The sequence below is a fragment of the Gavia stellata genome, chromosome 13, assembly GCF_030936135.1.
Source record: "Gavia stellata isolate bGavSte3 chromosome 13, bGavSte3.hap2, whole genome shotgun sequence".
Taxonomy (NCBI): Eukaryota; Metazoa; Chordata; class Aves; order Gaviiformes; family Gaviidae; genus Gavia; species Gavia stellata.
Genome location: NC_082606.1, coordinates 14,877,259 through 14,898,933, shown reverse-complemented (window position 1 = coordinate 14,898,933; position 21,675 = coordinate 14,877,259). Strand labels below are relative to the sequence as shown.

Sequence of the window (21,675 nt, the reverse complement as noted above, 5' to 3'; positions counted from 1 at the left end):
AATTTCATAAATTGCTAAACAGCAGATATAAGTAAAAATCGTGTTTGCCACCATGAAATAAGGTATATGAGTGGAAGAGCTCATGGAAAAACTTAATGCTCTGCCACTTCCTCTAAATAAAGATGGCATACCTCTTTCTTGGACTTAATTTGTGTTCATATCCATTCAGACCTTGCCCTTTTTGTCAGATTTGACTAAATGACGATAATTTTTACTACTGATACATATCAATGCATTTATATGTTAAAGTATTTAAAACATGCTCTATCTCACACGTTACTGACGAACTTAAGGCAATTAAAAGCCTAACCAGCCCAGCCTTTTGTGTAAACTAATGGCTTAGACAGCTCTATATGCTCTTTTGGGTCTTCTCAACCATCTAGTTCTCTTTCATTAAAAAAAAGAAAAAGAAAAAAGAGAAAGGGGAAAAGAACTGTAACTCTAGAACAGTAGGGGATGAGTCTCTGAAGTACACTAACTATGATTTTATTTAACAAAGACTTAATGAACAAAAGGGAGATACTAATGTTTCCAATAAACCAAATACACCTTTAAGTCTAGTCAATTTGTATGCTGGCATAAGTTAAGACACAAAACTCGGACCAATTCTTTCAGAAGTACAGCTTTTCTTCACACCATTTAATAATGCAAACAACTGTTAGGAGTAAACATAGATTTTTATCTGCTTAAAAGGAAACTGAGATGATCTGAATAGACCTGTAACCTTTCCTGCAGGAAAGATGTTCAACTTACAAATACATTTATAGAGAGCTCTTTTTGTTTGTTTTCATGTAATACTATGCAATCAGAAATTAGTCTTCCAGGTGACAAGGATAGTCACAGCATAATCCTACTAAGAGATACATGGAGATATTTCTGTACACGATTACGTTTTGAGTACAAATACCTCTTTCTATGTAATATTTGCATCAGAATCTGTAAGTAACTAAGTACAGGCAGTGCATAAGGCTACAAAACTACGGAAGTTTTCTGTGGACTCTATATTAGCTACACGCACAGTGAGACAGAGTGCATGTGTTCTTCTTAATAATACTGCTGAGTATAATGCATAGTTTTATAACAATGATATATTACTGAATATTGATTTAAAAGTGGCTTAATTCTGAAACAAAAAAATCAAGAAGATTTTAAACTTCTTCGACATTGCACATTGAGATAAGCAAAAGTAAATAATTTAAATTCAAACATATTATGCAGCTTTGAACAAAAGTGTGGTAAATCCACTTTATCATTTGCATACCAGTATGATTAACCAGTCACCCTAATCAAAACCTTAGCTCTGTGAAAAGCATGAACGTAATTTTAAGTGCTAAGTAGAAATGACTAGCAACACGGGAAATTAATTAAATATCTTTTTCTGAAAACACTTCAGATTTCAAATCACACCTGATACTTCCAAAAGAATTTTATATTCGGCCAAGATGAACAAAGTTTCCTCCCTATTTCAATAGAACAAGTTCAGCATTGCTTCTAACCCGGCTAGGTGTAGGAAAATGTCACTTGCCAGAACTGACCACAAAGTGGTGCTATTTGAACAAAAATGGATTTTATTTCGTCCTTAAAATGTTTGGGATGTGCTGAATAACTTTTTGTGTAATAACATTTGGTTTAAAAAACAACCCACAACAGAGCGAGGTTTTATGTGAATTGTTGTCAAAACTGGCTGATGATAACATGTAGCCCAGTCGTCCATACAAAAAACATTTTATTTTTAGCTTTTTAAGTCGTCCAGCATTGAAACCTTACAACAGTAAGCTTGCAAGAAAACCATGACAGTTGTAAAGGAATTAAATGTCCTGTGCAAGGATCTACACCATCATTAAAAATAATTAGCTTGAGCTATCTGGAAAGTAAACACATAGCATAGCCACTTAGCCTATCTTGCCATAGTAGATTTCCAAACTAGAATAATAACAAACAAAAACATTTGTAATCAAAACATTCACCTAATGTAGTCACAATATTCACCACTACTGTAGCGTTAGTGTCATCAACTCGTTTGTTGCGTTAATCTGATGCACCTCCTTGACCAATACAGAGTGTAAAAGGCTACTTGATTGTAAATAAAGCCCCACACTAAGACTATAGCTCGGCCCAAATTCTTGAATTTCAGCATCTGCTATTTGTGCAACTATACCATCACACGCCTGAACCAGGAACAGAAGTACTTTCATGTAAAATGATGCCTGAAAAGGGGTAAGCATTAAGCCAGGTGCTCAGAAACCCCTCAGGCAGGCATGAGGAGATGCAGAGCTGCTTTGGGCCCAGCGGCATCACTGCCCTCTCAGCACATCCCTGCAGGAAGACAAGGGGCTCAGCTGAACCGCCCCGGGGGAAAGCAGGCCTCCTGCTTTCACAGCTCCTGTCAGACTGGGCAAAACCACAAGGGAATCCAATTTTTTTTTTTTTTTTTCCTTGTCAAGGCCTTTCCCTGCTAGATCTTGGTCTGGCGGGTGCTCCTAAGAGGGCACGAATTCGAGAGTCTTGCTCCTGTCTGCCAGTGTGACGTTTGCACTAACTCCACCCACTCCGGGCATGCCCAAGGAGCGACAGTGCGCTTAACTGAACCGATTTTAACATTTATTGCATTTTTTTCCCCTCAGGACCCCCCGAAGACGCCTCCGCCCTCCGCACTCCCGCCCTCAGTTTTTGGGCCGCGCCTCCGCCGGGCGGAAAGAGTCCGCCCCCGCCGCCACGCTCCTTCCCGCTCATTGGCGGGCTCTGCCTCTCCAGCGCCCAATCGCTAGCTAGAGTGATCTCCATGGCGACAGTGAACGCCGCGCGGCCTGGGCGGCAGCCATGGCCGCTTACAGACCCGGGGTGCTCATCGGCAACTGGAACGAGGCCGCGTGTTTGGAGGAGGTAGTGGTGGACCCGGGCCCTTCTCTCCTCTCTGGCTCCCGGAGAGCCTCGCCTGCCTCTTCACCTCGCGGTGTTTCCCCCTAATTCTTTAAATTCAGTTTAAACCTGAGGTGGTGAGTGCTGGATAACATGTCTGCCCCCTCTCTCCTTTGCAAGCAGGACCGCTTGAGGGATTTTATGCGTAAAAGAGAACGAGGAGAACTTTTAATACAGAAAATAAACAAACTTCAAGATAATCTTTTAAAGAAGGTAATTTTTAAGAAGGTTATGTCAATCCTCTATGACTCCACATAGAATGGCATAGCGGTTATTACTGTTCTCTATGCATTAAGAATGCTATGGATTAGCATTTTATATGCTAAAATACTTCTGATACTAGGCTCAGATAATTCTGTAAAAAATTATGTATATTTTAATTTAGATACAGCTGTCGGTATCTAAGGATGGATTTGTTCATTTTGGAGACACTGTGATGCTTTTGAACCCAGGCAACAAATCCTCAGTGGAGAATGACCCTGGAGCGTGCGGCAGTCTGACTTTGGCAATTAATCCGGGTGAAATGTCCACATATTTGGCCGAATCATTGCAAGCCCCTTGTGGAGTTAGCACAGTCGAGAGCATGGACCCTGTGGGTCGAAATACTTTTTGTATTTTAAGGTTTGATACTTTATTCTGAGATGTTTTCAATTGTTACGATAGCTTCCAGTATCTTGTTTTGAGAAACATGCAATGAAGTTTGTTAATATACAAATGAATTTGGGTAAGATTAATTTATTTAAGAAACAGTCTTTAACTTGGGTCATGCATTAAGCTTGATTTTGTTCCCCATATTACTGTGAATAATTGAAGGAAGTTTAAATCAGCTTAGAACTGTTGTGAAAACAGAATCGAGTTCACTGTATCTTTTGGTAAACTCTGCAGCTGTTTTTAATGTGGTTATATTTCAGCTGTACGATACAAAACATGTCCAAAAAGCACTTAGTATTATTATTCGTTCTCCTACAAATAAGGTCTCTGAAGCAAAAAATTGTGTCAATGCTTTTGCTGTACATGAAATGGACAGTGTTTCTGTTGTCCTAAAAAACCCCCATAACCAAACAACATATTTTCTCTCTTTCAAAGACATATTTAATTCCAGCTGTTTGTGGGAGAAGAAACAGAAGAACAGGGTCCTGCTTAATAGTGGAAGGCTCAATAATAACAATGCATAAGAGTACAAACTAACCCATATAATCCCGATTGAGCGAAACACTTTGGGTTAGACCTAAGAAAGCATTTTGATGGCAAGAGCATAATTTAGGCCTTCTAGAACTGCAGCCAAAATATTTTTGCTTAGCTGCTGTCTGATCTTAGGATCTTTGGCACTGAATGCTATCAAGTCCCTCATTAACTGACTACTAAGTTCATCAGCTACGTAAGTTTTTTATGCTGAATATACTTGGAAAGCCTAGCACTTAATTTAGTGGTTCTTTAATGTAAAATGCAGAAATCACTCTGGAAATAGGGATATACCAGCATGTATGTTGATGTAATGAACCAAATTATTGAATGTCAGTTACATATATTATTAGCAATATGTTAAGTTACAGACAAATGCAAACACACACTGTTCTGCTTTTAGTCTGTGATTTTTCAGCTGTTTTTATTAAGTATATTTTAAAGGGGGCCTTACTGCTGAATTCCCACTGATTTTTCATTGGATGTTATCTTTCCACCCTGCATGTTAATGAATACATCACAAAAAGTAATCAATACAGTCTGTTTCTCTTCTGTTAAATATTTTAACCAGTAAGTCAAGTATGAAATGTCTTTTCAGTTAAGATATTTTACCTATTTTTAAAGGTAAATTTAATACAAAGTGTTGCCACAAGACCTAACTATAGACCAAAACAACAACAAAAAAAATAGTAAAGCTGATTATTTGAATGTCTCTTTCTTCCTTTTTACAATTTTAACAGTGTTGATGGAGGTGCAGTGGGTGAACCGATTAGATTTGGGCAAAACTTTGGTCTTGGGACAACAGGAGGGTTTTCTGACCAAATGGTAAGGCAATAAAGCTGCAAATGGCAATGGTAGCATATACTTATAGTGTGCATTTAATTGCTATATATGTGTATGAAGCTGAACCACGGTTTAACATCTTAGCTTTACAGAACAGATTCAGAATAATACCTAGATCAAGATAAGCAATACCTATTTAGAAAGTTTATGCAACTTGCCTGAGATCAGGTGTGCAGGCCAAGGGGGCTGTCAGCCAGAAAGACTGGATAAAGGAGATTTTAAAAAAGAAAAAAGGAAATTAAAATTAGCTTGTGAATCATAAAAGAATTCATCGTTAGAGGAAGATTCTTTTTCTTTAAATGTAATAAGAAGAACTAAGAATAAGAAGATTTCATTTCTTGTGAAGAAAAATCTATAGTAGGTATATGAAGTAACATGCTATTCTATCATTCTAAGGGAGCAGATTTCTATTAAATGTTAACGTTGTTTCCCTCTGCAAGTGAAAAGCAAGTAAGACATTACATGTTACATATGCACTCAAAATAAATCACCAGAACTTTAAAAAATTTTCCCTCTCAACAACTATTTGGTGAGAGAGAATCTTTGGAATGTAAATTCAATTTTAAATTAGTATTCACCAGTCTGCATATAGAATAGCTACTTAACGAATTTATCAACAATATAGAATCTACATTACAGGTTTTGTATGTGTAGCTTTAGCTTGGCAGACTGATTTTTCAGGAGCTGAGAGAAAATTTCTTGTGTTGAAAAATATTTTTTAAAATTACGTATCTTGTTTCTTTTATACTGTCCTTAATATATATTTTTATTTACAGTTATATCTAGCAAGTGACCATAAATCATTTTTACGATTTGCTAAAAAATCGTACCTTCAGCAAGTATTTTTGACAGATGAGCTTTCATATTTGACTTGCTGGCAAGCTGCCTTCTTGGATCCACAGCTACGTCTTGAATACGAAGGATTTCCAGTTCCTGTAAGAAACTGTAGAAAATGTTATGAAGATTTAATTGAAATAGTAGATGGGGTACTTAGAAAAAAGTTGTGTCCATTTTACTCACATATTTTCCTTATGTAAGTTCTGACCTGTAATTCTAGGAAGAGGGAGAGGGAAGGAACAATCTCTTTAACCAGGGAATCTGCATATACAACTATTAGGTTCTGCTGTTCATTTTGAGGTTGACTTGCTCAGTTTCTCTCATCAGCATTTTTTAAAAGTTGACATTATCATGTTGTGAGGATGCAGTACTTGGAATCTGCTTTTCAGGACTTCTGAGCACTAAATTCCATTTCCAATATTAGGAGCCGTGATTAATTAAGAACTCCAGTACATGAAATTTAAAACGTTTTAAAAACAAAACAACCCAAGGCATCTGAATAAGTAGATGCTTTTCCAAATGCGGTTTTTAACCTTTTGTAAATACATTAAGCAGATGCAGTGTTTTCCTGTTCCACATAGCTGCTAGGCTTCCTGAAGTGCTGGGTGTATAGCAAAATATCACAAATATAACTGTTCTTCTACAGCCTTGAACTGTGACTCATTTACATGAATCAGCTCGCTAATCAACACAGTCAAAATTATGTAATTGTCACAGACAACATTCTTTATTCCCAGTATTGGTAAATGAGGGTGACTAAAAATTAATTTTGTTTTACATAAAAAATTGCAAATTGGTAGTATAAAGGTCCATTTCTAGGCTATGTCCACAAACCGTCTTGATCTCTCATATGGAAAATATAAATTGTAAGCGGAATTATCCTGATGGCACAGGCCACTGGAATGACTCTCCATGACTTGCTTGACTTTTTTTTTTTTTTCCCAAGTGGCCAGCACAAGGGAGTGGGATGGAATGTATTGGACAGGAGAGTATGTCTGACCTGAGGGCTAAGCATTTGGCTGCTCTGAGCTGTTAAGACAGTTGTGTTGAGAACTGATAGGGTGTAAAATATCTCGCTATCAATGTACAGCAGTCTCAGAGTGATACAGAGCAACGAGGGCTTACACTAAGCAGCAAATAAAAGCATTTAATTTGAATAAGAATAGTTAAAATTAGTGTAAAAATGTCTGTGAAGTGTCTTCCCTTGTTTTTTTCCTAGGCAAACTCTAAAATGATTATTACTCATTGCCATACTAATCGGAGCTTAGCCGTTCCAAGGAACTTTTGGACAAGGTAAGAATAATTTATAACTGGCAGGGATGTCCGTAATGATGTGCCAACATCAAGAATTACTGTAAGAAACAAGATAGTTGCTTTAGGAATGCACTGAGGAAATGGAAAAGAATGCAGAATGCCCATTCTCCTTTCCCTTATTTTATTTCTGGGCTGTAATGTGTGCTGTTGTGATGCTGCAGACAATCAGCTCAGTCTTATTTGTATTTTGTTGGGGTTTTTTTCTTTCTAATTCATATAATCTCATGTTTCTAGCTTTCTGTAGTTTCTTGGTGGGTCTCGCTTTGAATATCTTGAGCAATTACAGTTGTTTGGGGTTTTTTAAAGAAAAATAAGGTATACTAAGAAATGTAAGGAGTAAGATAACTAAATAAAAACACACTGCATAAAACTGTATATTGCTTATGTCCATATGAATCAATGTCTCAACAAGTTGAAGTTAATCCAACAATTCAAGTTAATATGCATGCATTAAATTAATATTGATTAAGCATTGTTAAGGAGTATACTAATTTTTTCCCATTAAATTCTGAGCAAGATCTGTATCAGGATTTGTATCAGGTTTTTGAGGATGAAAGAAAGTCTGAAAGTTTGAGTCTGAAACAGGTGTTAAGTAGCCAGAGTCTTCCTCAGTCAGAGAGAAATGGTGATGAGAACCTAACCAGCTTGTACATACTGAGTCGGTGTATCAGTGCCTTATACTGATGGGGCTGCTTTAGCTCTGAAGCTAGAAAGGTGGCATTTCCTTTTGATTTCAAATTGCTAAATTATTCATAAGAAACAAAGTGGGCTATTGTGTTTCTTGTAAGGGTCTGATATTTGAAAGTGCATGGTGATAATTCTGAATAAGCCAAGAGAAACATGAGAAAACCTTGAACAATTTACAGATAATGCAGACTTGCTGAATTTGTGTATATATTAATTCCCCCTGCCCATCCTCTTTTCTTTGACTTTGCAGGTCTTATTTTGGAAGAGAATATGAAGTAATTTGTCACACTTATCTGGACTCCCATAAAGCTGAAGAAGATAAGAATTACTGGGTAATAGTTACAGGAGATCCCAGCAATGAGGATGGTACAATGATTGATAGACCCAACCCTCACCCAGGCGGGATCAGGAAGAATGAGTTTCATGAAGAGACATAGAATATAAAAATCCCAGACTACAGCTGACAGAGGTTGATGAGATTCTGATTCTTGTTTTTTCTGTTCAGATTTTAGTTTTAGAGATTTTTTTTTCAAAAATGGAAATTAAAGTCTACCATTAGTAATATTGCATAATCTCATTAACTCATCAAGATTATACAGTGGGCAAAAAGTAATAGAATTTGATGAACCAAGCACAACATCAAAAATTCATGAATTAGGAAAGGTTCATTTTCCCATTTTCCCATTCACTGATGGCAAAAAATGTTAGAATCCAGGAAATCTAATATATTTTCACTACTGGCCTTCAGAGTATATTTAACCAATTCTTCCAAAATCAAACCAGTGTCACACTTTTTAAAGGGATGAGTGTACAGTTTCCAAAACACTGAAAACCAAACTCATGCAAGCTATCATGGGATACTTTGACTTTTAAAGTTCATCTGAAAGAAAGTTGGTGGTTGAGCTTGTTCCACTCACTGTCTAGCACAATGTTGCCAATTATTAAAAAAATCACAAGTGAGGTCTCTTTATCCGCGATTGGCTTCAGATTTATGGGAATTAATTAAAAAAGGTATAAATTGAGTTTTTTACCTTTGTCCATGTATTCTAAACATTTAAATACCAAGTAATCAAGAACTTGAGCACAGTGATACAGACTAGAGACTTCCGACAGCCTTATTCATGCGTCACCACGTTCCATTTGCCTCCCACCCTCAGAATTTTTCAATCCATAATCATTTCTACAAAGTTTGAGAGCAAGGTCAAATTGTCAAAGAAAATTAAGCCCCCACAAGTTTCATGAAAATAAATGCCAAAGTAGAAAAAGAATAAGAGACACTCTAAGTTTATCCAATAAGAAAAAGGTTGTAGTCTATGTTCATACCTAATTAGACACCAGAGAATCCACATGAAAAAAATGGCACAAGAATGGTAAAAATTTCAGCTGGAACTCACATTTCCGTATACAACAAAATCAACCAAGCATAAGATGCAAAGACATGGAAAACAGATGTCATTACTTCATAGAGTTACCTGTCTTTATATGAAAGCTGAAACTGCACCACAGAGAACCTCCTTAATGTATGACATTTCATTATATCCTTTTAGTAAAGCTACACACATACGTATTCTATTTCTTACTGTACCACAAGAGTGAGCTCTTTCTGCACAAAGTGAATTTCTGAGTAAAATACTACATAAATCTCCATTACCAAAAAGGATTCCAAATATCTTCAATGTTCATAAAGGCCAAATAAAACTTTTAAAGTTTTACCAAAACAAAACCAGTAAACTTTCACAGAAGAAGGGACCAATCCAAACATGTTAGGTCTTCAAGCTCTATCGCAGATAGACTATCTGTTTCAAACCCCCTGGCAAGGCTTTAAAAGTTCTTGAGTTATTCAATATAAATTAAATCAGCAGTCTGTAGAATAGGCTAACTAGCACTTGGCGTACAGGGTCTCAGAGCAGCAGACAGATTACGGTTCTGTGACATGCAGGTTTGCTTTGGGGGAGTGTATCACAGAGGACAGTTTTTGAATTACACTCCTGGTGTGCAAAGCTTCACAGGTCTGTTATAGACGGGTTATTATAGATGAAATTATCTATAGGAACTTTTTATTTCACTTTTTCTTTCACTTTCTATGTAAAGATATGAAACCTGACATGTAGTAAATGATGCTGGTTTTTACAGAGGCACTATTATTACTCCAATTTACAGAGATTAAAATTCTGCACATTTTTACAATAGATTAACATAATTCTGCTTTGATTTTGTAGGTATTAAACTAGAAAAACTTAGGCTGCATGAGTGCACTGCAGTGTTTCTAATTTGACCATTGTGGACATTTATTGGTATTAAGGATAGCTATTTTGAATCTGGCAAAGTCTCTTTCCACTTGGTTAAATGTAAGAAACTTAAACCAAAACCATTGCTGAAACAAAGCTTCATGTGAACTCATGCAGGAATGAGAACTGTGTGGGCAGAGTGCCTTGGCTGGCTAATGTTATGGATAGGAGTGTTTGTGTAAGTGTGTGTGCATTTGTGTGGGAGAGAAGCAATGCAGGCTGTACAAAACCGTTTTGTAAGTCTTAGAGGAAAACCAAAGAGATAAACAGATACAGAAATGAGTACAGAAGTAGGTAATGTTGGAATTAGGTGCTGATTAAAAGGGGCTTGGAGACTCTTGTCTGTGTTTTGATCAGTCTCTTAGAAAATAAACAGGATTGAATCAACAATTCCTGATTCCATGATCAGTTTTTCTACTTACTTAATACATTTTTAAAACCACAGATTTGTGCATAGCTTCTAATATAACAGATATTTGTAATTCAGCTGATTCATGATATCGAATACGGATATTTATCTGTTACCTAGTTTTTCTTTTAAAAACTTTTTTTTACACTTCTTAGTATTGTCCACATGATGGCACCACATTTTTCTAAACAGCACAATAATTGCTACATATGTAAAACAATCTGAAATATTTAAATCCAACTGAGTCCCTGATACAATGCCACAAAAGCTAACCAAGTTAAATCAGGCTTGAATTCTGGGCTAGAAGATGTCATTAGTGTTTTATGATGTTTTTGGAAAATAAAGTTAGGCAACAAAGGTAGATAGAAGAATGTAGAACATTATGTGTTGCATACAATCAACTTCTTAAAGCTAACTGGAATATTAAATAATTTGTAACCAAAACATACTTAGAGGAAATTATCTTTAGGAACTTTTTCTTTCACTATCTATGTAAAGATATGAAACATGGTATTTGACAACTGATGCATGTTTTTGTAAAGGCACTGTTATTACTTACTGCAATTTATAGAGATTAAAATATTCTGCATATTTTCACAATAGAGTGACATAATTCTGCTTTGATTTTGTAGGTATTAAACTAGAAAAACTTAGGCTGCATAGAATGCACTGCAATGTTTCTAACTTGCCCATTGTGGACATTTATTGATAAACACAGGATTTAATGTAAAGAATTATGGGATTAAATATTAGTGCAGAATCTGAACAATCCTGCAACTGCCAGTTAGAGACACAATACGGTCTAGTGGATAGGGTAATGGAGATCTGAACCATGTTCCAGACCTGACCATTGTGTAGCTAAGGGCAGGCACTGTATTTCGCTTGTCCTAATGTTGCATATCATGAAATATGGACAGTGATGCTTGCCTCGTTTGCAGAGCACTTTGACATATACCAATGAAAAGCAAAATCATGTATTAAGAAAGCTTTTAATGCTTCTTCCAAATTAGACCCGATATGGATAGCTCTACAAAGTACGTTGTGGGAAGATAAAACTCACTTTGCCTCCATTCCAGGCAGCTCAAAAGCTGTTAGCATGAAGCTGATCCTGAGCTATTAGTCCTTGCTGAGGGACAGGGTGCATTAGTTCAGATTTAGTGCTGTGCTAATATAGCTTTTCATTGGCCTGAGGCACAGAGAAAACTCACATCTGCACATGTTTTACTTTGCAGAGGTGTGTTAGCAGCACAATATTGAAGTAAAGATGTACAGAGAATTCAAAGAGTCAGCAAAGAAAAGCATCATCCTCCTAGTAAACTCACACATTGGTAACAGTGGAAAATGAAAATCCAGTTTTAAATCTGCCTTTTCACTTTCCCTCTCTTTTGCATGCTTCCCCAACTCATATTTCACATCACATCCCTTCTCCTCTGCCATGTCATCTAGCCCAAACTTACTGATTTGCCATGGTTATGAAGTGCTCTTCTAGCACTCAGCACAGATCCTGGCCCCTCACCCCAATCACAACAGTACCTTCAGAGGTTACTTTTCAGTGATTGTCATGAAATATTGTTTTAGCTCAGACAGTTGATCAGAGAAGGTGGCCATATGCAGGTTTAGTAACTGGATAAAACATTTGAGGGGAAAAAAAAAGGAAAAAAGAAAGCACAGAGAACATTACAAGAAATTCAACACAGCAGTGGAAGAAAATATGCAAGCACTGGAAAATTTGGTGGAGTTGGCAGGTAAGAGGGTGATTTTGATAACATCTGTGCCCACTCACCCTAAATTAATATTGCACGTCTGTTGTAATGGGAGGGGGGGAATGTTCTTTTAAAACTATAGTTGTTGCTTTAGAAACACTTAAGACTTTTTAATGCATGAAAATTAAACCAAGGGGGCCACAAAATAAAAATACAGATGTGAAATGCAAAATACATTAAATACAAGTGGAAATTAGGAAATCTCTATGTCATTTTGTCAGCTGCACCTCTCTTCTAATTCTGTTCTGTTTTAGGCTTTGTCCAGGTCATCCCTCCATTCTCTCCCTGACCTGCCTTATTTCCCTGCCTGTATACAGTATGGAGAGGGGCAAGACACAGTTTGCTAGCTCCCCTTTTCATGCTCGTTTGACAGCATCCTGGAAGACATAAAAGGGAACCTGATCCTCAATACTGCATTCCCCTGGGTAAGAGAAGGAGTGGAAAGAACTGCCACCTTGCTGGATGTGTGCTATTTCAAGCAGGGATATGAGCAGCCATAATAATGTCGACTACATGATTTGCATGATAGGTTAACATTACTTATAAAGAGACGGACAACTTGCCATAAAGATCAAGGGAGACACGCCCATTTTGGTTTGTTTGGTTTTGGTTTTTTTTGTCAACACTGTGTATAGGGAGTATGTAATGAAACAATTGACGCTTTTCATTTTTTTCACTGGTGGGCTTGTACAAGGCACTGTCTTTTATGCAAGAGAACAGAATCATCAGTACTGCACTAGAAAGTATTGCTACAACAGAGTCACTTAGCTTTCTCTCGAGAAATTTCTATATTTTTGGCAAGGAGGACACAGAGTGCAGTAGAATAGGCACAAACATTAAAAATGCCTGATGACATTAATACCCACATTCAATGATGAAATTAATCCATGCACAGGCATCTCTGCTGTATGTTTATGTAAGAAGCTCAGAGGGCTAATTTCCCAACATCTGTTAAGTGCTGCTTCATACAGTATGTCAAAACAAAACTAAACAGACCATCCAGTCTGTTTACAGGCCAGCTAGTATATATGTTTCTATAATGCTGGTCTTGTTTTAATTATAGGCTCCTTGGGGCAGGGACCATATCATCTTTTTTTCCAACTACAAACAACTACAGCAGAGAAGTTCAGTAAGTAATAGCATAAAGCTGTTATTAAAAGTGGTTGTAAGGTGACAAGAAATTGAGGTAGACCTGGTGCAAATAACCAGAGATACAGGCATATGAAATCTACACATAAACCAGTGCCAAATAGTGAACTCTTAGTGTGGGGTATGAAGATGCAGCTGCCCAGGTAATTCTGACATTTATAGGAGTAGCTAGGAGAAGAGCCCACAAACCACAGTGCTGTCCCTGGGGGTCTGACAAACCCACAGAAGGGAATAAGAATTAGACATGGCAGTATTAATTTTTGTATATCTATTATATTAATTTTTGTATATCTATTTAATTATATGGCATACTAGTTAAAAATACCTAACCAACTGTTAGCATAAGCCCCCTTTGCAAAAGTGACACCAGTCCTGAGAAATTGAAGAGCTGTTTCTGCAGCTTGTTCACGTTAAAACTGTTAGGAATTAGGTTGCACATACCTTTGGACATCTTAGTCTGACTAAGAAAATCACTTTCAGAAATGGCATTTAGCTGTTTCTGAAAGTGTTACCTGTAGAACTTACAGAAACATTAAATCCCTAAGCAAAATGAAAGCAAGAAACTAGTGAATAAGCAAAGCACTGAATTAAAGTATGAGTTATCTTTCCTTTATGGGCAAAACCTCTTAAAGCTCCTAAAATGCTAATTAGCATAGATTATTTTTATAGGTTCTCTAAAAGATTAAACACAGCAGTTTGTGAAATCCATATCAGATACCAATTTCTATCCTTCCTCCCTGGTTTCCTACCACTCCTCTTACTTGGGCTTTCTGCCTCTTCTATATCCTGAAGAAACAACAGAGCAGTTGTTTGGGGAAAAGTTTAAGGTTCATCAGCTTTTCCGGTCTTTTTGCTGACAATTTTGGCAGCATTAGTTTAGCCAGAACACCCAAGATGTATTATAGTCTCACAAATAATCAGTGAATTTAACTGACCATGAAAAGAGGCATATTTTGCCATATAAATATACATATATATGTATGTATATACATATATATATAGAAATAAAAATGAGTTAGCACTATATACACATACACACACTAGATACTTTAATGCTGACACAGAAATAAAGTGTAGTTCAGTGCATGCAGGAGAACAATCTTTCATCACCTAAAATTATTAATTGATTTCTTTTGAAACTACCTGAACTAATTAGTTCTTTCAGTGTAATCTTAAGTGGTCGGGGACATATTCAGATCTGCTTATAAATGGCTCCAAGGCATTCCATGGTAATCCAGAATAACACTCTAGCTACACTTACTGCTTCACCATGCTCCCTTTTTTCTTATTCATTATCATTCCCCTTTCTGCTTGCTGGACAGTTGTGTCCTCAAATCCAGCTGACCTAATGTTCTACTCATAGTCTCACAGAGAAACTAAACTGTGCCTAGAGATGGGCCAATTTACGAGCTGTGCTTTGTTCCTCCTAACCCAGTCAGTGTGATAATTCTTTCTATAACACATTGAGTAGAGGACCTAGATCACTTTACCGTGTGGTCTATAATTCATAATTACAACAAAAGCAACTTTTAACCTTGGTGGCATAAGTTCTGTGATAAGGTCCTAATTTATTTTACTGTGTTTTCTGAATTTGCTGCCAAAAGGGCAGTTGAAATTTGCTCTTCAAAACTTTTTTATTGAAACACCAGCTTTGGATCAAACCAGGAATTCTGGCAGAAGTCACCATATTGTCCAGAAATATTTATGACCAATAAAACATTTTTAGACCTTAAATCGAACAAATGTTAGTAATTTGAGCAGGTTGCTGTGGTATTGGTAAAACGTTTTTTGGGAGTCCCAACCAGGCATAGCTGAATCCATCAGCATTCAAACCCTTTAACAGAATGGGCAGCTTGAAAGGTAACTAAAGAGTGCCTCCCGCCTTACTGCCTAGAGAGGGGAAGCCAGCCAGGATAAAGGAGAAGGTTTGAGTATGAAACTGCAAAACTTATAGACTTCGTGCAGTTAACTCTGGCCTAGCACATTCCTGAAGAAAGTGGTCAGCTATAGTAAGCACTGAGACAAGCATCAGAGGAAGAGGCAGTCACCCAGTGATTAGGTGGTCATACAGCTGCATGGCATTACAAATTCATGTTACCCCTATTGTGAAATAAAATGTATACTAGATCATAATTATAAAAATGGGGGGTGGACTAATTTCTTATGTACATGGTAAATTGATGCAGCTTAGGTGAAGGGCAGTAACTAACTCTGTCTTCTGTTTTTATGGCACCATTGTAGATTGGTGATCCTAGTAGATAAAGGTAAAGAGCAAAGAGACTACCCAGGCCAAAAATCCCCTATGTTTGAGCTTTGTATCTCTGTTCACTGTTTCAAACAAAGACAAAACTCCTTTCATTTCCGTGGCTAATACAGATAATGGTAATGATAATTCTGCACTGTCATACAGCTATCATGTGCCTTTTCATCCCTCATTTAACATATCTGTGCATCAGCATCCCTCCCTGTTATACGGGCATAACTCTTTCCTAAACGAAGATAGTAAGAAGTATTTTGTGGATGTTTATAAGGTGCTCATAAGAACAACATAGAAATATTACAAAGAAAATGCTATTATAGTTCTTAAGGGTCTTGGCATTCTAAAATTTACCATAAAATTTGTCTGCATATATTTGGTCTCAAATGGCACCAAATTTCACAGGGTGAATTAATAAAATTATCACTTTTGATTAAGTTATCAATTTATCCAGACAAAAATTCTCTGGATCTATTCTCTTTTCCCCACATTCCTTTTTCAGACACAAATGACAATTTGTTTAAAAGGGATCCATGTAGCTATCTCAATAATGACAATGTATGACCTTTGATTCAACATAGCTTAGTGTTCTCACTGCTCATTGAAAATTTTGATGCTTCCAGAAGTACTTTTAATTCAACATTTTCCTCTGCCCCATGCTGATTAATATCTAACTATATATCGACTGATTGTGCCATGTTAGGCGGTTATGGAATTTTGTCCTTAAGTGCTAACTGATTTCAAACAGTATCCCACTTTGGGACTAGTGAATGGTTTCTGCTGAACATTAGGCTTTATACAACATTCAGAAACACCAACACAAATTCCTGCTTCCTATGAAATTAGCTTAACAAGGATTTGGGGAGTAACCGTTTGTACTACATGGTTAATGTGTACAACCTTTTAATCTAAGCAATTATTTCTGAAAACAGAACATTCATTCATCACAGAAAGAATTGAGGCAAAGTCAATTTATACCACATATTTGGCCTGTTACATGACACAACCATTAGCTGTTTGGTTTTAGAAGTTAAGCGTTACATATAAGCCAACAAGTAGTGAAGGTTTTTTGGTTAGCCCATGTAACCTATAGCAATTTTAGGTTTTCTGCAATAACGCAAAGTTCGTATTGTAAAGAAAGATGTTGTCAGAATTGGTATGAGTGCACAATAATGATTTTTCAAACATATTTGAAGCTATTTTATGAAAGAGAACTTATTAACATGCTGGGGTAGGGCAGCAGTTTTTCCAAATGAACAGTGAGAGCACAATCCTCCTGTGTAACTGTCATGAAGAGAATATTCATCACCTAGAGTTCTTGTGCCTGCAACATAACAGCATTGTTGGCTAAGACAGGCTTCCTGAGGGTGAGACAATGAAGTTGAAAATGAAGTGATAGGCAATGAAAGGAGTTCTTAAAGAGTTCAGAAAACACATCCATGAAAACAAAATTACAGAGGAAAAAGAAGAACACAAACTAAAGCTGTTCAAAATATATTTAAACTTGCAGAGCTATCTGTCCCTGGGGAGAATCCAATATGATATTAAGCTTCTGCAGGTGAACATAGGTTATTTTCCCCACAGAAATAAACAATGGTCATCTTTACAATTTAGTAGTCAAATATAGCCATAGTTATATTCTTCAATAACAGTCTATGAAGTTTTGTGTTAATACTTTTCTCCATTGTTGATCAAAGTTAAAAAAGTTCTCTTGAAAGAGTGTTTTAGAGATAAACAAAAAATATCTTTGCCACAGTTAAAAATGGTTTGCCTCATATAGTTTGTGTTACTACAAAAAGATCCTGGTATGATAAAGCCACTGGTTATAGAACAAAAAGTGTATTGGGTTTACATCTCAAAATTCATTAATCTATGTAACGTTTGCATGTTGAGTACAATCAGGGAAACACCTAAGAAGTTGTAATTAATAGCTTCACTTAGATAAAGAAAACAAACCATTAGTGAGGTGAATGTACTTTACCAGATTTTGCCAATTACTGCATTACAATCCTCCAATCCAGAACAACGTTAATGCAAAATATGAATGGCTGGGCAGGCTTTTGAAAAAAAAAACTAATCAGAAATGTAGCTCCCAAAATTGATTATGAGAGCATTAACTGTTGAAATGAGATTAGCCACTATGCCCAAAACAGTACATCGCTGCTGTGGTAAATTGCACAGAGCAGAATAAACATTCCAGGAATTTCTATTTACCTTAATGATGAACTTTCATTTAATAATATTTCTGATTCAAATGCATCTGCCTTTACATCCCAGTCCTCTGAATTCTATCTCATGAAGGTATGTACACAGACAGCAAAGAAATCCCATTGCAACAACCTGCTGGAAGAAAATAAAACAAATTCTTTAGTCTCTTACTGCAAAACATGCTCCTCAGCCTTCTTGTAATTGTTTTCTGAACTGTTCCCACCTTGTTAACATCTGTACTAAAAACAGTGGATGCCAGAATTGGACATAAAGTGGCTCGTTTAATGCTTTATTCGGTAGTAAGGATGCTGTTCCTCCTTGATGCTTTCTGGCACATGCATCCATTTTCAAGGCTGCATCCAAGGCCACAGTGAGGGTGGGTGGCCTGGGGCTAGCTGGAGAAGAGAGTTGCATCCTCCGACCCCCCTCCTATTCTTATTCCTCTTTGCTTGAGCAATCTGAGACCAGGACAAGCTGTTCCCCCAGAGTCAAGGAAGCAGGGAGGGGAAGATGGAGAAGTGAGATTGGATGCACAAAAGAATGTGCTTGGGCTCAAGTAGTTACGCTGAGAACACCTGGGACCTGCTTTACTGAATTTAGCTGTTAGTGAATTCCTCCACACTGCTCTTGGGAGACTGGAAGGGGCTCTTGCACATTGAGATTATGATTTTCTCTCTCCTGCCATTCTGCTGCTCTAGGTAAATGCTAGCTTTGCCTATAGCTACTCTGGCTGTACTTGTCCATACAGAGTTTTAACAGCCAATTGCCATTACATTCTTTAATAAAGACACTAGAATAATGCATAAAATTATAATTTTAGAGGTATAACCTAGTTGTATATTTTAAATAGCATAAAGTGTTTAAGGGTAAAGAATATCTGAGGACTAAGAAAAATATTATGACTCAGAGTGTCATGAAGACCAAATAAAAAACACAGGTTAATGGTTATTTTCAGCTGGAAAGGATATTAACAAGGGGAGATCCCAAGACCTACACGAAAACTGGGGTTAATGTAATATATTTACTACTCATCTGAAAAGCAAGCATTCAATAGCAGAGACAGCATAATTGGGAAATAATATGTGATTGTTTAGAAAAGCCTCAACTTCTAAAAAAAATGCCAAACAACCCTGAAGGAAGGGACCGGACAAGATGGCAGCTGAAATTTAGTGTAGGTAAGTGTGAGGTAATGCATATTGAAAGGAAGGATTTGAACTATTCTTATACACTGATGGTTTACAAAAATCACTCGAGAAAAAGATCTAGGCGTTGCTGTGGACAGCTTAATGGAAACTGCTACTCAGTGCACAGCAGTGGTCAAAAAAGCAAACAAGATGTCAGGCTGTATTAAAGATGGGTTGGAGGATAATACTGGAAATGATAACAATACCATCAAATACATCAATAAAGTATTCTTGATTTTAAGATTAGCTTATTTTGCTTTCATTATCTGAAAAGAAATCACCTGGAAAAGGGAATTGAAAGGGATTTAGGGGCATAGATAAACTTCAATAAAGTGAAAGATTTTTAAAGGGTGTCAGAATCGTGACATCCTTCAAATTAAGGTTTTTTTCTCTAAACAACTTCCCTGCTCCTCAGTTCATCAGTTTGTAAACAAGGATAGCAGGAGCCGCTGACCTTTGTCCTATCTGCTGAGACGAATGGACGAAAAGCGGTATACAGACTGGGGATGAGCTGCTTTCCAGCACAAGGCCTGAATGTCCTTTCCCTGCTGCTCCAGAGAAAAAGGGAAAGGGTCAGTTCCACACGGAATCTCTTTCTCTGCTCTCCCCTGAGCCCAGTCTGCAGGGCCCAATCCAGCACCACCTTATCCAGCTTAGGCTCAGCTGATGCCTATACCCAGCACCTTCTATTCAATCTTTACCCACTTCCTCAAATCCCGCCTAGCACCCTAATTGGAGACCTTTCTTCCTTTAATCCCTTCCTTCCCCTCATGCCCCGCACTTACATACCTGAACGACCCTTTGCTGCTTCCACAGTCTCACATCAGTTACGCCACTGATCCCCACATGGATTTTAGGCCCCTTTCCCCTCTCAGCAGGCGCAGCTCACCAGCTCGGTTCCTTCAGCGTCTGCTGTCAGGATTATCAGCGCTGTTGGACATCCATTAATTCGCCTCCCCTGCAGCACCTACCCAGCAGGCCTCTTCCCCGTATTCTGCAGACTGCTGTCAGAAGTGCCGGATGCTGTTGACATTATCAATTACTACGAATGGTAAATGAGAAAAACTAAAATCAGAGGTTAATTTACAGCAGAGGAACGCCCCCCCCACAAACGCACACCACTCAGCTTAGGGCTATACCGTGCCTCAGTGCATACATTGCTTAGATATTAATTAAGGCAGGAGGTTTCTCTCCTAATTACTTGACATGCCAGGTTGACAGCTGTCCTGTGGATTATAGACAATGATACACACCAACCTCTGTGGTTCCTAGGGCAGAGGGCTTGCTATAAATATAGCTCAGATTTGTAAATTTAACATCGTTCAGTGTGAGGATCAGTGAGGAAAATGGCAAACTCATTTACCCAGCAGTAGGAGGGTGTGGAGTGTTGTTTTCTGCTGAGGATTTTTATTTTTATTACTAAATTCTTGAGAACCTGGAGATGTCACGAGGTCCTTTTTGCTGTTCTGGGCTGTGAAACCAGGAGGGGAAAATATGAACTGATGCAGTTTTATATAACTTACAAATGTGTTTAGCATTTTCTGTGACAGTGAAGGCAGTCAGAAAATTTAACTGTTTCCTTTGTGAACTTTATTTTGCTTGTCTGGAAGTCTGCTCTGTTCCAGCAGAACTGGCAGTAGTCTTGTCCAGAGCAGGGGCAGGACACTTTCCCACATAAGCAAAATAAATCCTAATTATGATAAAAAGGGTAGGAAAAAAGAAAAATTAAAGTTATGCTGTGAAATGGCATTATTACCTCTCTAACAGGAAGCATATGGAATAGTAGCATGCACATAGGTCTGAGAGCCAGGAATAAATCAGTGCTAGTCTAGACATGCTGATTCCAGCTGTGGTCCTGAAACAAGCTGTTAGGGCTAGAATTTGATTAAGTTTAATACCCATTTGAAGAAGATGATGAACGAAGGCAGAATAACACCGTCCCATCAGAGTTGTGCTAGAGGTACTTATATTATGGCTGGGATGCAGGCAGGAGAACAAGGGTTGCCCATTGTAATCCCCTCTTTCGACAGTGACTGGATCCACAGCCAGTATCAGAAATCAGGGTGGTACATCCTATGGAACAGTGACCTAACATGGAGCCCTGTTCTCTCCAGTAGAGAAAAAGGAGCAGAGGAAACGTCTTTACTCACTCCTGTTTTCCACTTCTTGGTATGGCACTCACTCATGATTTCTCTTGTGCTTTCTCCACTATGGCTATAACGTTTAATTAACTAATATTTATAAGTACCCAGGAAAGCCTACATATTATCTATTTAGGGTGAGTAATTACCTCACAAAAAGACATAAATAAATGTTGACCAATGATGTAATTTCAGAGAGCAAAGCACTAGCAGGGTCTTACAAACCCTCATAAAAATACCTCCTCCCTCCTGCCTCCACTCATTCCCCAAAACAATGAATCCCTCTCAAGTGATCTAATATAACATTTGCACCTCCTTTACTATTATCTTACTTTTACACAGCAAAAGGATCCTAGTTTGTGTCTGTTTGCTTTAGCTTGATTTCTGCCATCCTCAGACAAAACTCTTCCCTCCACTACACAGACTTTATTCACCGAAGTAAAACCTCCCAAAGCCCTTGCAGACCTTATGAAAGGCGTTTTCACTCACTTGGG

General features: G+C 37.5%; 1 protein-coding gene across 1 annotated transcript; it reads left to right on the top strand.

Annotated features, from left to right (window-relative positions):
- The first annotated feature begins 2,820 nt into the window (after window positions 1-2,820).
- Window positions 2,821-8,219, top strand: CFAP161 (cilia and flagella associated protein 161). Its single transcript, XM_009819305.1, has 7 exons — window positions 2,821-2,883; window positions 3,043-3,132; window positions 3,305-3,540; window positions 4,842-4,926; window positions 5,721-5,879; window positions 7,001-7,074; window positions 8,033-8,219. Exons 1-7 carry the CDS (start codon window positions 2,821-2,823, stop codon window positions 8,217-8,219), a joined length of 894 nt encoding a protein of 297 aa, XP_009817607.1.
- The last annotated feature ends 13,456 nt before the right edge of the window (window positions 8,220-21,675 follow it).

Excerpts from the sequence above, each read along its gene's own strand:
- CFAP161 (XM_009819305.1), top strand. The coding sequence starts at position 2,821 with ATGGCCGCTTACAGACCCGGGGTGCTCATCGGCAACTGGAACGAGGCC. Across the intron at positions 3,133-3,304 it reads AAGATAATCTTTTAAAGAAG|ATACAGCTGTCGGTATCTAA; the intron begins GTAATTTTTAAG and ends ATTTTAATTTAG. Across the intron at positions 4,927-5,720 it reads GAGGGTTTTCTGACCAAATG|TTATATCTAGCAAGTGACCA; the intron begins GTAAGGCAATAA and ends TTTTATTTACAG.